Below are 15,117 nucleotides of genomic sequence, written 5' to 3' on the forward strand. Positions count from 1 at the left end.
AATTGTTCCTCACGTCCAAACTAAACTTCCCTTGGTGCAACTTGAGGCTGTTTCTTCTTGCTCTGTCACTTGTTCCTTGGGAGAAGAGACCAACCCCCACCTGGCTGCAAACTCCTTTCAGGGAGTTGTAGAGAGCAATGAGGTCTCTCCTCAGCCTCTTCTTCAGACTAAACAATCCCAGTTCCCTCAGCTGCTCCTCACCAGCTCTGTTCTCCAGACCCTTCCCCAGCTTTGTTGCCCTTCTCAGGACCTGCTCCAGCCCCTCAATATCCTTCTTAGAGTAAGGGCCCAAAACTGAACCCAGGATTCAAAGTACGGCCTCACCAGTGCCCAGCCCAGGGGGACAATCCCTGCCCTGCTCCTGCTGGCCACACCACTGCTGATCCAGGCTAGGCTGCTGGTGGCCTTCTTGGCCACCCGGGCACACCCTGGCTGTAATTCAGAGTTTGTTACAAACATCAGAGGTTCTTTTCCTGATGAATCAAAGATAACTCCACAGGTTCACAACAACAACCTGGTTTCACGTCCACTCTTTAGCAGCTGGTGAAGCCCAGGCAGGGCCTGGAGGATGGGAGCAGACCCCTCACATACCTGTCCTCCTTGATGCGAGCCAGCAGTGGCTCCAGCCAGCCCAGGGTGCACTCACAGTGGGCATCCAGGAAGGTGATCACCTGCCCCTTGGAGGCCGCAGCCCCCCGCAGCCGCGCCCGGATCAGCCCCGACCGCTGCTCCATCCGGATGATCTTGATGGACACTTCCAGGTTCTTCACGTAGTTCTCTAAAGAGGCCTTCAGAAACTCTGCCAAACAGAATGGAAATCAAGGTTAGCAGCTTAGGGGCTTCCCTCTAGGGAGGCAGCTTCATGGAGCTCCACAGCCTCACAGGACGTTAGGGGTTGGAAGGGACCTCCGGAGATCATCGAGTCCAAGTCCCCTGCCAGAGCAGGACCATAGAATCCAGCACAGGTCACAGAAGGCTCTTGAAAGTCTCCAGAGAAGGAGACTCCACAACCTCTCTGGGCAGCCTGTTCCAGTGCTCTGTGACCCTCACACTGAAGAAGTTCCTCCTCCTGTTGAGGTGCAACCTCCTGTGGTGGAGTTTCTATCCACTGCCCCTTGTCCTACCCCAGGGTGCAAGTGAGCAGAGCCTGTCCCCTCCTTCATGATCCCCAGCCCTCAGATATTGATAAACATTTATTAAATCCCCTTCTTTTCTCCTTCTCATGTTGAGGTAGAACCTCCACCTTGGAGTTCCAGTAGACAGTAGGTGGCCCATGAGCCAGCAAGGCCAAGAAGGACAACAGTCTGCTGAGCTGCATTCAGAACAGTGTAGCCAGGAGGCTGAGGGAGGCTCTCCTCCCACTGTACTCTGATCTACAGTGGCCACAGCTGGAGTCCTGGGGCTAGTTCTGGGCTCCCCATTCAAGAGCGACATGGAACTGCTGGAGAGAGTCCAGAGGAGGCTGCAAAGCTGTTGAGGGGCCTGGAGCATCTCTGTGAGGAGGAAAGGCTGAGAGCCCTGGGGCTGTGAGCCCGGGGAAGAGCAGCCCCAGAGAGGAGCTGAGCAATGCTCAGCAAGACATAAAGGAAACATTTTTTCATGGAAAGAGTGGGAACCTCTGCTCTTTGGGAGCTGAAACAGCACGGGGAGTGGTGGGAGCCCTCTCCCCCAGCCCTACCTCTCTCGCTGGCATCGTCCACCAGGATGATTTCGGCGAGCAGGCGGTGCGGGGAGCGGTTGATGACGCTGTAGATGGTGCGCAGCAGAGTGCTCCAGGCCTCGTTGTGGAACACGATGACCACGCTGGTGTTGGGCAGCTCGTCAGGGTACACCTTGGTCTTGCACCTGTGTCCCCCCCCCAAAAAAAAACCAGACCCACAGAAAACAAACAGAAGGAGAGAGAGGTTCACCTTTAAGGTATCACAGCTGTTCTCGACCTCTTCAAGCACCAAATCTGAAGCCCAAAGGCAGGGAGAAGCCAGAAGCGCAAAGACTGGAAGCTCAACTCACCACAGTCTCAGAGTGTATCAGAGGTTGGAAGGGACCTCTAGAGATCATCAGCTCCAACCCCCCTGCCAGAGCAGCATCATTTAGGGTAGTCTGCACAGGAATGCATCCAGGTGGGGTTGGAAAGGCTCCAGAGAAGGAGACTCCACAACCCCCCTGGGCAGCCTGCTCCAGGGCTCTGTCACCCTCACTGCAAAGACGTTTCTCCTCATGCTGAGCTGAAATCTTCTCTGGTCAAGTTTGAACCCATTGGTCCTTGTCTGATCACTGTGAACCACCCAAAAGAGCCTGGCCCCCTCCCCTTGACACCCACCCCTCAGCTATTGAGAGCCATTGATCAGATCCCCTCTCAGGCTTCTCTTCTCCAGACTAAACAGCCCCAGGGCTCTCAGGCTCTCTTCACAGGGGAGATGCTCATAGAATGGTTTGAACTCAGAATGGTTTGAATTGAAAAGGACCTTAAAGATCATTTAGTTCCAAACCTAGGGAGTGACACCTTCCACTAGCCCAAGTTGCTCAAGTCCTCATCCAGCCTGGCCTTGAACACCTCCAGGGAGGGAGCATCCACAACCTCCCTGGGCAACTTGTTCCAGTGTCTCACGACCCTCCATGGAAAGAATTTCTTCCTAAGCTGCACTCTAAATCTACCCTCCTCAAGCTTCAAACTGCTGTTTTCTTGCTAAGAACATGCACAGCTCCTTTGGACTCCAGATCTCCACACCTTGCCTTGGCCCACCAGCATCCAGTATCAATGTGTCCCAGCATTACAAACTGAACTTTCCAGGGTGCCCACAAGATGTGGGGCAATCAATACAAAATAAGAGTGATGTCTGGGTTCAGAGCTTCCTCCCCATCCTGCTGTGAGCCAGAGCAGAACCAGTTCTGGTCAGGGCTGTGACTTCCCAGCTCAGGCCCTGCTCAGTGATGCACTTGCTGAAGTTCAGGGCAGGGTGGCACAGCCAGGGGCTGCTTCTAGCAGGGAGAAGCTGATGGGGAGAGGTCCTGCCAAGGGCTGGCTGCAGAAAGGCTCTGCCTGAGCCTTGCTCCTCTGCACACCAAGGGCACTGCCACAGCTTGTGCCACACCTTGGGAGGCAGCAAGGCAGAGGTGGCAGCTGTGGGGAGGAGCAGCCAGGACAGGGGAGCCTCCAGTGCCCAACAAGGGATTGCAGCCCATGGATGGCATCTTCAGGAGCAAGCTGAGAGATCCCCAGGGCCAAGCCTCTTCTTGCCTGGCTGGTGTCCCAGCAGGACTCTGTCCCTTCTGCCTTCTATCCCCATCCCTGTGTTCCTCAATCCAGTTCCAGAATCCAGTTCCTGAATCCAGTTCCCATCTGCTGCTGAGTCCAGGCTGAGACTTGCCCAGTGCCTGTCCCCAGCATCAGTGGTGCCAATGGTGCCCTCATTGCCATCAGGGGTGGGTTCCATGTTGGTTTGTGTCTCTTTGTCTCTCTTCCATGGCATTGTTCTTCTTTCCCTCCCAGCTGGTTGAGTTTTTTTCCCAGCCCATCAGCGTCTCTCCCTTCTTCCCTTTCTCTTCCCTTTGGGTAGGCAGAGGGCTTCATGGAGGCCTCTGGCACTCCTCTGGTGACAGCCCTGCCCCTTAACACTTCCAAACCTGAACTCCCAGGAAGAAACTGACAGCCAGAAGTCAGCCAGAGATTCTTTCCAGCCTGCCCACACAGCCACATAAATTTTATGTGCAACAATCATGCATCAATTTTTAATAGACTTTATGGGATGAGGCTGAGAGAAGCTGAGTTCTCTGAAAGAGAGCACATAACCAACTTGGAGAACAAGCTTCCATCATGAAGGACATAAAACATGGGCATGAATTACCCAAACTGCCTCTTTCCTGGCATTTTCACAACTGTTGGAGATCAACCTTTTGTAACACAGTAAATTTTCTCTACAAGCAAGCAGAAGGTGTCCCTGCCCATGGCAGGGGGGTTGGAACTGGATGATCTTTAAGGTCCCTTCCAACCCAAACCATTCTATGATTCTATGAACCCTGTCAGAGAAGCAGAACACATACCTTAAAAAGAAGTTGTCCAGTGCTACATCCACTATAACCAGGTACAGCAGAACAGGCAGAGTGGTCAGAGCTCCTTCTACAGGGGCCGGATTGCCAGGGGCAGATCACAGAATCCCAGCATGGTGGAATTGGAGGGAGCAGACAGAGTCCTACCACTTGTTCCTTGGGAGAAGAGACCAACCCCCACCTGGCTCCAACCTCCTTTCAGGGAGTTGCAGAGAGCAATGAGGTCTCCCCTTAGCTTTCCTTTCTCCGTGCTGAACAACCCCAGGCTCCTCAGCTGCTCCTCACCAGACCTTTCACCCTTCATTGCCCTTCTCTGGACCTGCTCCAGCCCCTCAATGTTCTTCTTGGAGTGAGGAGCCCAAAACTGAACCCAGCACTTGTGGTGTGGCCTCACCAGTGCCCAGTACGGGGCAGGACAAACCCTGCCCTGCTCCTGCTGGTCACACTGGTCAGGACACTGGTGGGCTCCTTGGCCACGTGGGCACACATTGGCTCGTCTTCAGCCAGCTGTCAACCACCACCCCTTTTTCCACCAGGCACTTTCCAGCCACTGTGCCCCAAGCCTGGAGCACTGCACAGCCCTGACAACGCTGATGGCCCTCCAGAATCTGAAGGGGGCTCCAAGAAATCTGGGGAGGGACTTTTGAGGGTGTCAGGGAGTGAAAGGACTGGGGGGAATGGAACAAAACTAGAAATGGGTAGATTCAGATTGGATGTTAGGAAGAAATTCTTCCCCATGAGGGTGGTGAGACACTGGCAGAGGTTGCCCAGGGAGGTGGTGGAAGCCTCATCCCTGGAGGTTTTTGCAGCCAGGCTGGATGTGGCTGTGAGCAACCTGCTGTAGTGTGAGGTGTCCCTGCCCATGGCAGGGGGGTTGGAACTGGCTGAGCCTTGAGGTCCCTTCCAACCCTAACAATTCTATGATTCTATGATTCTATGATTCTATGATTCTATGTTTCCATAAGTTTCTGAATAAGACATCCACAGCCATGTGGCTTAGTAAGAATTTCCCTCCCAGACAGCATGTCCAGCACAAACATCTTTCATTTTCTTCTCATGCAGTCATCTCATTTTTGCCAGAGGAAACTTCCAGGCCTTGCATTTCTAAGGCAGAAGGCACCCAGTGAGTTAGAAACCCACCCCAGATGGGATGGCTTCCATCTCCCACGTCAATAAAAATCTATCTGTCCTTTTGTCAAACACTAAACAGAGTCACCATAAAAGCACAGCCTCCCATAAGAGCAGAGCATCATCATTTGGCTTTCAGAACCATTTAATACTTCCTACAGACAGAAAGCATCTGTCTGAAGAAGAAAATCAGAAAGAAAAGAGGGGTTTTTGTGTGTGTTTAGTTGGTTGTTGCTTTCTTTCCCTAGATCCCAAAACATTTCTGACCCTTCCAGGAAAAAAGAAAAAAAAAGAAAAAAAGAAAAAAAAAGAAACTTCTTTTCATCAAGACAAATGAACGGAGAGACATTTTGCTCACTGTTAAATCATAGAATGGTTTAGGGTGGAAGGGACCTTAAAGATCATCTATTCCAACCTCCCTGCCATGGGGATTTAATCAATGTTTATCAATATCTGAGGGCTGGGGGTCAAGAGGGAGGGGACAGGCTCTGCTCACTTGCACCCTGGCATAGGACAAGGGGCAATGGAGAGAAACTCCAGCACAGGAGGTTCCACCTCAACATGAGGAGGAACTTCTTCGGTGTGAGGCTCACAGAGCACTGGAACAGGCTGCCCAGAGAGGTTGTGGAGTCTCCTTCTCTGGAGACTTTCCAGCCCCATCTGGATGTGTTCCTGTGTGACCTGTGCTGGATTCTGTGGTCCTGCTCTGGCAGGGGGGTTGGACTGGATGATCTCTGGATCTCCCTTCCAACTCCTAACATCCTGTGGGCCTGTGAAAGGCCATTTTCCTCCTTGCCACAACCCAGCCTGATTGCTCCAAGTTGACCATTTTTCATCTGCTCACAGGCCAAGAACATTGGTGAGGCAGCAACTCTTCTCCTGAGAAAGTTGGTCTGAGAAGCTCTTCAGCTGGCACCAAGAACTCACCCATCTAACCTCACATCAGGCAAACTTCTGTTCAGGGCAATCAGGTCACTGGCCATCAGGTTAAACTGGTTGATCTTGAACAGCTCCTTCATCTTCTCCTGGTCATCCTTTGGGATGAGCACAGCCTTGCCCATCTCTCCAGGTCCATCTTGGTTTCGAGAAATAACAGCTGGAAGACAAACACAGCAACAGCCAAGTTTTATTCCTTGGGCATCAATTTTGTGCCTCACCAACTGGGCTCCATCACTTTCTGGTGTACTACAAGGAATGCTAAAAGGAACCCAACACACCAAAATCTTCCCTGTGCTCCCCTGGGAGGTTTTGCCTCTCTCTGGATCCAAATTTACATCCAGATCTATTCTAAGGAAATTAAAAATTCAAGCTTGGACCAGATGATCCTTGGGGTCCCTTCCAACCTGGCACTCTGGGATCTTGTGGAAACCCCAGGTCTGTTCACTTGCAGGTTTTGGTTGTAATTGATTCCTGCACTTGGGGAGGGACCAGCAAAGGTGAGGGATTGCCCTGCTGAGGGATTGCCCTGCTCTGCTCCACAGAGAAGAACATGAGAGTGGTGGTGGACAAGAAGTTCCCCAGGAGATGCTGAGGGCAGTGGAGCATCTTTCTGATGAGGAAAGGCTGAGAGAATTTGGGCTTTTGAGTCTGGGGAAGAGCAGCCTGAAGGGGGATCTCATCAATGCTGATCAATACCCAAAGGGTGGGGATCAGGAGGATGGGACCAGGCTTTTTCCAGTGGTGCCCAGTGACCAAGGGTAATGGACACAAACTAGAACATAAGAAGTTCCCTCTAAACATGAGGAAGAACTTCTTGAATTTAAGGGTGATGAAGCCTCAGAGCAGGCTGCCCAGAGAGTTGGTGGAGTCTCCATCTCTGGAGACATTCCAAACACATCAGGATGTGCTCCTGTGTGACCTTCTCTAGGTGACCCTGCCTTGGAAGCAGGGGTTGGACTCAATGATCTCCAGAGGTCCCTTTCAGCCCTTACATTCTGTGATGATCCAGCAAGGTGGCCAAAGAGGCCAATGGTCACCTGAGGAAGATGAAGAAGTGTATGGGCAGCAGGTTGAGGGAGGGGAGAGAGAAGAATACTCTGCCCTAGTGAGACCACCTCTGGAGTGCCTTTCCCAACCATCCAGCCAGTTTCTTATCCAGCAAAGTGTCAACCCAGATGTTCCTTACCAGGCAGAAATTTTAGCCTCACAGTCAAAGCCACCAGAAAGAAGTAAAGATTCAGAAAACCATCACTAGGCTGTGCTCTTAGATTCATAGATTCATTGAACAGGTTGAGTTGGAAGGAACCTTCAAAATCATCTGCCATGGGCAGGGACACCCCCCCCTGCTACTAGCCCAGGTTGCTCAAGGCCTCATCCAACCTGGTCTTGAACACCTCTAGGGAAGGGGCACCCAACAACCCCCTTAGATGCCTGCAGGCACAATGCTGCTCCTGTGTGCAGCCTCCCCTCACTCCCAGAGCTGCTGGGAAGCAGCCCTGCCCACAGACACACACAACTCCAGGTTGTATCTGCTGCTAAATTCCACCCAGAACGTTTCAGGAGGGATTGTTTATGTCATGCCTAATGGGAACATAAAACTATTTGTGACTAATGGCTGGTGATTAAACTCTGCTCCATCATCACTTTCTGGAGAAACACTGAGACTCCTCAGAGAGCGAGTTCCTCAAGCTGCAAGTGTTGTTTGTGGACATAAATCCTCCTTCCTTTGTGCTGGAAGAGGCAGAGGGCACCAAAGTGTCTCAGCAGCAGCAGCAGGGAGCAAGGAAAAAAAACGTCAGGCTGACTGCTTGAAAAACATAGGGAAAAACAGGTGAGAAGAACAGAAAGGAGCTTGGGTGGTGTCATCCTCCCCCCAAGAAACACAACAGCAATGGAAATGATATAGGAAAGAATTGGAAATGATCTAGGAATGGAATCAATGGGATTGATCTAGGTGACCCTGCTTTAGAAGATCACAGGCCCACAGGATGTTAGGGGTTGGAAGGGAGATCCAGAGATCATCCAGTCCAACCCCTCTGCCAGAGCAGGACCATGGAATCCAGCACAGGTCACACAGGAACACATCCAGATGGGGCTGGAAAGTCTCCAGAGAAGGAGACTCCACAACCTCTCTGGGCAGCCTGTTCCAGTGCTCTGTGAGCCTCACACTGAAGAAGTTCCTCCTCATGTTGAGGTGGAACCTCCTGTGCTGGAGTTTCTCTCCATTGCCCCTTGTCCTATCCCAGGGTGCAAGTGAGCAGAGCCTGTCCCCTCCCTCTTGACCCCCAGCCCTCAGATATTGATGAACATTGATTAAATCCCCTCTCACCCTCTCTTCTCTTTTCCAGACTAAAGATGTGTTGGTCTGGATGATATCCAGAGACCCCTTCCAACCCCCCACCATGCTGGGATCTTAGAATCATAGAATTGTTTTGTGTTGGCAAAGACCTCCAAGATCATCCAGTCCAACCATCAACGCATGGCCATCAAACCATGGCCTCAAGTGCCATGGCCACAGGTTTCTTGAACACCTTTAAGGACAATGACACCCAGAGATCCTCTTCAACCCCACCATGCTGGGATTCTGTGAAGGAAAATACCAAAATTGTAGCTCCCTACAATGTGTGGAAGACCCACAGTGAAGGGATTCATTTCCAAGCCCCCATAACAGGACAAGAGCTGCAGAGGATGTTCTGCTGAAGTGTAAACTCACAGTAGGTGATGGAGTCTGCATCTCTGGAGACATTCAAAACCTGCCTGGATGTGTTTCTGTGTGACCTTCTCTTAGGTGATCCTGCCCTGGCAGGGAGGTTGGACTCCATGATCTCCAGAGATCCCTTCCAACTCCTACCACTCTGTGATGCTGTAAATCCAGCTCAGCTGAGGTGTCCCTCCACAAGGACTGGGATCCAACTCAGCCCCAAAGGTTCTCTTCCTTGAGAACCTAGACATAGAGTCATAGAATGGGTTGGGTGGGAAGGGACCTTAAGGATCATCTAGCTGCAACCCCCCACCATGGGCAGGGACACCTTCCACCAGCCCAGGTTGCTCAAGGCCTCATCCAGCCCCAGCCTGAGTACCTCCAGGGAGGGGGCATCCACAACCTCCCTGGGCAACCTGTTCCAGTGTCTCACCACCCACCATCTGCAAAACTGATTTTCCCTACAGGATTCTGAGCTGTCCTCTTGTTTATTCAGGTCTATCAAGATAGAACTTCAAGGAGATTTTTTTTTTCCCCCCTCCTGAAGTTTAATACAAAACTAATCAGAAATTTTCCAAACAGCCTTTCCACTCTCAGGGTTTTTATCAGATTGAATTTCAGTCATGGCTCAGACACAGCTCTGATAGAGAAACATCTTTAATTCTGCTCTGGTTAAAATGCAGCAAGCTCAGCTTATCAAACCTTTAGAGAAGATGGCCAGAGTTTGTGAATTACCAACCAGACACACAGAGATGTAACTGACTCCCTATCCAGCATCATCTCCTCTAGCATTTTGTCTCCCAGATTTCAAGAAAAATATTTGAAGCTCAAAGACACCACAAGAAACAGTCCTCAACCATCTCCAAGCCAGTAGATGCAAAGCACACAACCAGCCAACCATATTCCAGTTAGGAATCACCAAATCCCAGCATGGTGAGGGTTGGAAGGGACCTCTGGAGATCATCCAGTTTGGCTCAGAGCAGCTGAGAGAAGATGGCAGAAAAGAGAAGACACAGCTTTTCACAGAATCAGAGAACTGTTTGGGTTGAAGTCCTCTAAGATCATCCAGTCCAACCATCAACCCCACACCACCATGGCCATTAAAACATGGCCCAAAGTGCCATGGCCACAGGTTTCTTGAACACCTCCAGGGATGGGGACTCCACCACCTCCCTGGGCAGCCTGTTCCAATGCCTGACCACTCTTACAGCAAAGAAATTGTTCCTCATGTCCAACCTCAACCTCCCCTGGCACAATTTCAGGTCATTTCCTCTCATTCTATCACCTCATACTAGGGAGAAGAGACCAATCCCCATCTGGCTCCATCTTCCTTTCAGGAAGCTGTACAGAGCAATGAGGTCTCCCTTCAGCCTCCCTTTTCTCCAGACTAAACACCCCCAGTTCCCTCAGCTGCTCCTCACCAGCCCTGTGCTCCAGACCTTTCTCCAGCCTCATTGCCCTTCCCTGGTCACACTTGAGAAGAGCATGAGAGAAGTTCACAGATTAACAGTTTTGCATCAGGTTGGAAGGGACCCTCAAAGGTCATCTTGTTCAACCCCCCCTGCAGTTAGCAGGGACACCTCCAACTAGATCAGGCTGCCCAGAATGTCCCTTTGCTGAAGTGAGGGCTGGTCCCAGAGGGTTGTGTTCCAGAGCTCACCATCAGCCTCTGCAGTCCCATTTTACATCCATTTCTCTTTTTGAATATGACCTGCATGACTTAGCACTGCTGGCAGCCAGCACAAGAAAAGGGTCCCATTTATTTGCTCTGGATTTGTTATTTCACATTTTATTGGTTTTGAGCTCAGGAGCCACACTGAATCCCTAATCATCCTCCTCTGCCTCTTTATGCCTTTACAAATCCTCACTTGATCCTCCTTGGCTTCCTGCTTCTCCTAGCAGCAGCAGCAGCATCTAATTTGGTCTCTCCCTGCAGAGAGGCCAAACACAAATCACCCTTCCATGCCTTCAAACTGCTGCTTTCACTAAAGCAAATTCAGTTTGGATTCCATCAAGCACCAAAGATTTTTGTCCTTCAAGGGGATAAACCTCAATGCCTCCAGCAAATGGAATGAGGCTGCTTTCATCTGCAGGACAAGTCTTCTGTGATCATCTCTACAGGTCTCCCCAGTACAGCTGAAGGTGTGACCTGCTGGAAAGCAGACCCACAGAGGAGGATTTGGGGGGTGCTGGTGGGGAACAAGATGCCCATGAGCCAGCAATGTGCCCTTGTGGTTAAAAATGCCAGTGAGGTACATGAAGAATAGTGTGGCCAGCAGGTCAAGGTCTCCTCTGCCTGGAGACTTGGGGCCAGTTCTGGGCTCCCCAGTTCAAGAGAGACAGGGAACTACTGGAGAGAGTCCACCAGAGGGGTACAAAGATGCTGAGGGGCCTGGAGCATCTCTGGGAGGAGGAAAGGCTGAGAGCCCTGGGGCTGTGGAGCCTGCAGAAGAGCAGCCCCAGAGGGGAGCTGAGCAATGCTCAGCAAGAGCTAAAGGAGCTGTGGGGGGCAAGAGGCTGGGGCCAGACTCTGCTCAGTGGTGCCCAGGGACAGCACAAGGGGCAATGGGCACAAAGTAGAACCCAGGAGGTTCCATCTGAAGATGAGGAGAAAGTTGTTTGGTGTGAGGGTGCTGGAGGCCTGGAGCAGGCTGCCCAGAGAGGTTGTGGAGTCTCCTTCCCTGGAGAACTTCCAACCCCACCTGGCCATTGTGATGCTGGGCAAGCTGCTGTGGGTGCCCTGCTTTAGCAGGGGGGTTGGAGTGGATGATCTCCAGAGGTCACTCCCAAGCACACCATGCTGGGATTGTTTGAAACCAAAGCAATCCACAGTTCTCTGCAGAGTTCTAGACACTGTCAAACTGATCTAACTCCACAAGGAGCTGGTGGACACTTCAGCCCTGGATGTGCCTCACAGTGTGTTACAGTGGAGTGCTGGAATCCCCCTCCCACACTGGCAATAACCATCACAGGATGCTTTTCAAGTCCATTTCATGGCTGCAAAGAAGGAGCAGCAGTGATTCAGCAGTTTCACTTAGCATCCTGAAGGAGATTTCAGACGTTTCTGAAGTGTTCTTTTCATTTTTCCACAAAAAAAGTCTCTCAAAGCAAGCTTCACCTCCCAGCACCACCACAGGGATAATGGACCTCACACAAAGCATAAAAGAGTAAGAATAAAAACTCCTCTTCCTCCAGCATCCTGCCTGCAGACACTCTTCATCCTCTGTCAGGGGAGAGAGGCCTCCTCTGGAAATGAAAACAACCTCCTCAGGAGGGCATCTCAGAAGTGCTGAGGTCTTTGGTGGAGTGGAGAACAGAAAGCACAAAATTCAGGATGAAGAAAGAGAGGAGGGTGGAGGGGGGGAAGTAAAGCCCAAGAGATTTGACAGACTGAGAGAGTTGGGGCTGTTCAGTCTGGAGAAGAGAAGGCTCTGAGGTGACCTTCTTGTGGCCTTCCAGGATCTGAAGGGGGCTACAAGAAAGCTGGGGAGGGACTTTTTAGGCTATCAGGTAGTGACAGGACTGGGGGGAATGGAACAAAGCTGGAAGTGGGGAGATTCAGGCTGGACATGAGGAAGAAGTTCTTCCCCATGAGAGTGGTGAGAGCCTGGAATGGGTTGTCCAGGGAGGTGGTTGAGGCTCCATCCCTGGAGGTGTTTAAGGCCAGGCTGGATGAGGCTCTGGCCAGCCTGATGTAGTGTGAGGTGTCCCTGCCCATGGCAGGGGGGTTGGAACTGGATGATCCTTGTGGTCCCTTGCAACCCTGACTGATTCTAGGATTCTATGATTTCAAAGCACTGGATGTATTTAACAGTCCAGTGGGTTGGAGAAGACCTCTAAGAGCACTAAATCCAACCATCAACCCAACACCACCATGGCCATTAAACCATGGCCCCAAGTGCCATGGCCACAGGTTTCTTGGACACCTCCAGGGATGGTGACTCCACCACCTCCCTGGGCAGCCTGTTCCAAAGTCTGACCACCCTTGCAGCAAAGAAATTGTTCCTCATCTCCAACCTAAACCTCCCCTGGGGCAACTTGAGGCCATTGGAATGTGCTGCCCAGGGAGGGCACTGTCACTGTCCCTGGAAGTGTTTAAAATCAGGCTGGATGAGGCACTCAGGGCCATGGTTTGGTTGATCAGATGGTGCTGGGTGATAGGTTGGACTGGATGATCTCTGAGGTCTTTTCCAACCTGGTTGATTCTGTGGCTCTGTGATTCATTTCCTCTTGTCCTTTCAACATCTTCACCTAGCCCAGGTTGCTCAGAGCCCCATCCAACCTGTCTTTGAAGACTTCCAGGGCTGGGGCATCCACACCAGCCCTGCCTCCCAGTGCTGCCAGCCATGGTGACACACACAGCACTTCCCTCAACCTGGGGACAAGGCATCACAACCTTCACTCTGACTTCAGAAAGCAAAGCACAATGAGGCTAAAAGGAATTCTTTCCAGTGAGGGTGGGGAGACATTGGTGAGACATCACTCTTATTTGGATTGATTGCCCCACATCCTGTGGGCACCCTGGAAAGTTCAGTTTGTAATGCTGGGACACATTGATACTGGATGCTGGTGGGCCAAGGCAAGGTGTGGAGATCTGGAGTCCAAAGGAGCTGTGCATGTTCTTAGCAAGAAAAAAACAGTTTGAAGCTTGAGGAGGGTAGATTTAGAGTGCAGCTTAGGAAGAAATTCTTTCCAGTGAGGGTGGTGAGACACTGGAACAGGTTGCCCAAGGGAGGTTGTGGATGCCCTCTCCCTGGAAGTGTTCAAGGCCAGGCTGGATGAGGACTTGAGCAACTTGGGCTGGTGGAAGGTGTCCCTGCCCATGGGTGGGAGGTTGGAGCAAGATGATGTTTAAGGTCCTTTCCAACCCAAACCATTCTATGAATCTCTGAGTAAGAAAATTTTCCTGCTCCATCACCCAAAACACACATCCAGCTTCACAGGCAGCTTTGCTTGGCTTGGCTTATTAAACCTTCTGAACCCTGAACAAATAATTCCTGGTTGTATCTCCACAGCAGCTAGAAAAGATTTTTATCCCCAATAATTTGTGGCCATAAACTCCACACAGAATCCAATAAACTAAAAGCATCAATTTACAGCCTTTGGAAGATGGATCTCTGCTGTTTGGAGCTCCTCACTGAGTGATCTTAACCCAGATCATCACAAAAAAAACCCAAACCCAAATTCCAGTTCTAATGATATGGCAGCAATAAATTCCAGCAGGTTGTCATGAACATCATTAAATAGATCATTTCCTTCACAGTACTCCTCAAGAAAAGAGTGCCCTGATTCTGAGAAGGAAAAAAAAACAACAAAACCAAAACAAAACCAACAAACGGATGTTGCCTTTCCAGTGCCAAAAAGCATCAGAACTCATTGGAACTTCTGTCATAAACAGGCTTTTTTTTTTTTTAGCATCTCTGCTACATGTTGTCTAGAGACACACCAGCCTACACTGACTCTGCTGCTCAGTGCCTCCAGGCAGGAAGCCTAAAGAGGTACAAGGAGGGTCTGGAGTGAGAGACTAAACTGAACATCAGACTGGAAGGAAGGAAAAAAAAAAAAACATTCAGGAAGGATGGGAAGTCTGCTTCCAGATACCAGCCTCCACTTCACAGAATCACACATGGTGGGGTTGGAAGGGACCTCTGGAGATCATCCACTCCAACCCCCTGTTACACCAGGGGCACCCACAGCACCTTAGAATCATAGAATTGCAAGGGTTGGAAGGGACCTCAAGGATCATCTAGTTCCAACCCCCCCTTCTACACCAGGGACACCCACAGCAGCTTAGAATCATAGAATTGCAAGGGTTGGAAGGGACCTCAAGGATCATCTAGTTCCAACCCCCCTGCTGGGCAGCTTGCCCAGCGTCACAATGCTCAGGTGGGTTTGGAAGCTCTCCAGAGAAGGAGATTCCACAATCTCTCTGGGAAGCCTGCTCCAAGCCCCCAGCACCTTCACACCAAAAAACATTTTTCCTCCTGTCCAGATGGAACCTCCTGGCTTCAGTTTGTGCACACTGCCCTTGTCCTGTCACTGAGGTCCACTCTCGCTCCCCACAGCTCCTTTAGCTCTTGCTGAGCATTGCTCAGCTCCCCTCTGGGGCTGCTCTTCTGCAGGCTCCACAGCCCCAGGGCTCTCAGCCTTTCCTCCTCACAGAGATGCTCCAGCATGGAGCAGCAGCTCCATGGAGGTTGCTCCATGGTGGGAGCAGGGAGGGATGAGCCTTGGCCTTTGCAAGGAAGGCTGAGATGCAGCTGAATCAGAGCTCATCGATCAGCTTGATGGCTCTGAGTTCT

The 15,117-nt window shown here is 51.1% G+C and overlaps 1 protein-coding gene across 3 annotated transcripts in view; it reads right to left on the bottom strand.

Annotated features, from left to right (window-relative positions):
* Positions 1–15,117, bottom strand: part of GALNT13 (polypeptide N-acetylgalactosaminyltransferase 13) — an 82,059-nt gene that overhangs the window by 40,970 nt on the left and 25,972 nt on the right. For all 3 annotated transcript variants that reach the window (XM_054380871.1, XM_054380870.1, XM_054380869.1), the window contains exons 2-4: positions 6,103–6,271; positions 1,679–1,845; positions 592–799 (exon numbers count right to left, since the gene is read on the bottom strand). In XM_054380871.1, the coding sequence (XP_054236846.1) occupies positions 592–799; positions 1,679–1,845; positions 6,103–6,271 (544 nt within the window). The remainder of the gene's footprint in view (positions 1–591; positions 800–1,678; positions 1,846–6,102; positions 6,272–15,117) is intronic.

This window comes from Indicator indicator, chromosome 5, assembly GCF_027791375.1.
Source record: "Indicator indicator isolate 239-I01 chromosome 5, UM_Iind_1.1, whole genome shotgun sequence".
NCBI lineage: Eukaryota > Metazoa > Chordata > Aves > Piciformes > Indicatoridae > Indicator > Indicator indicator.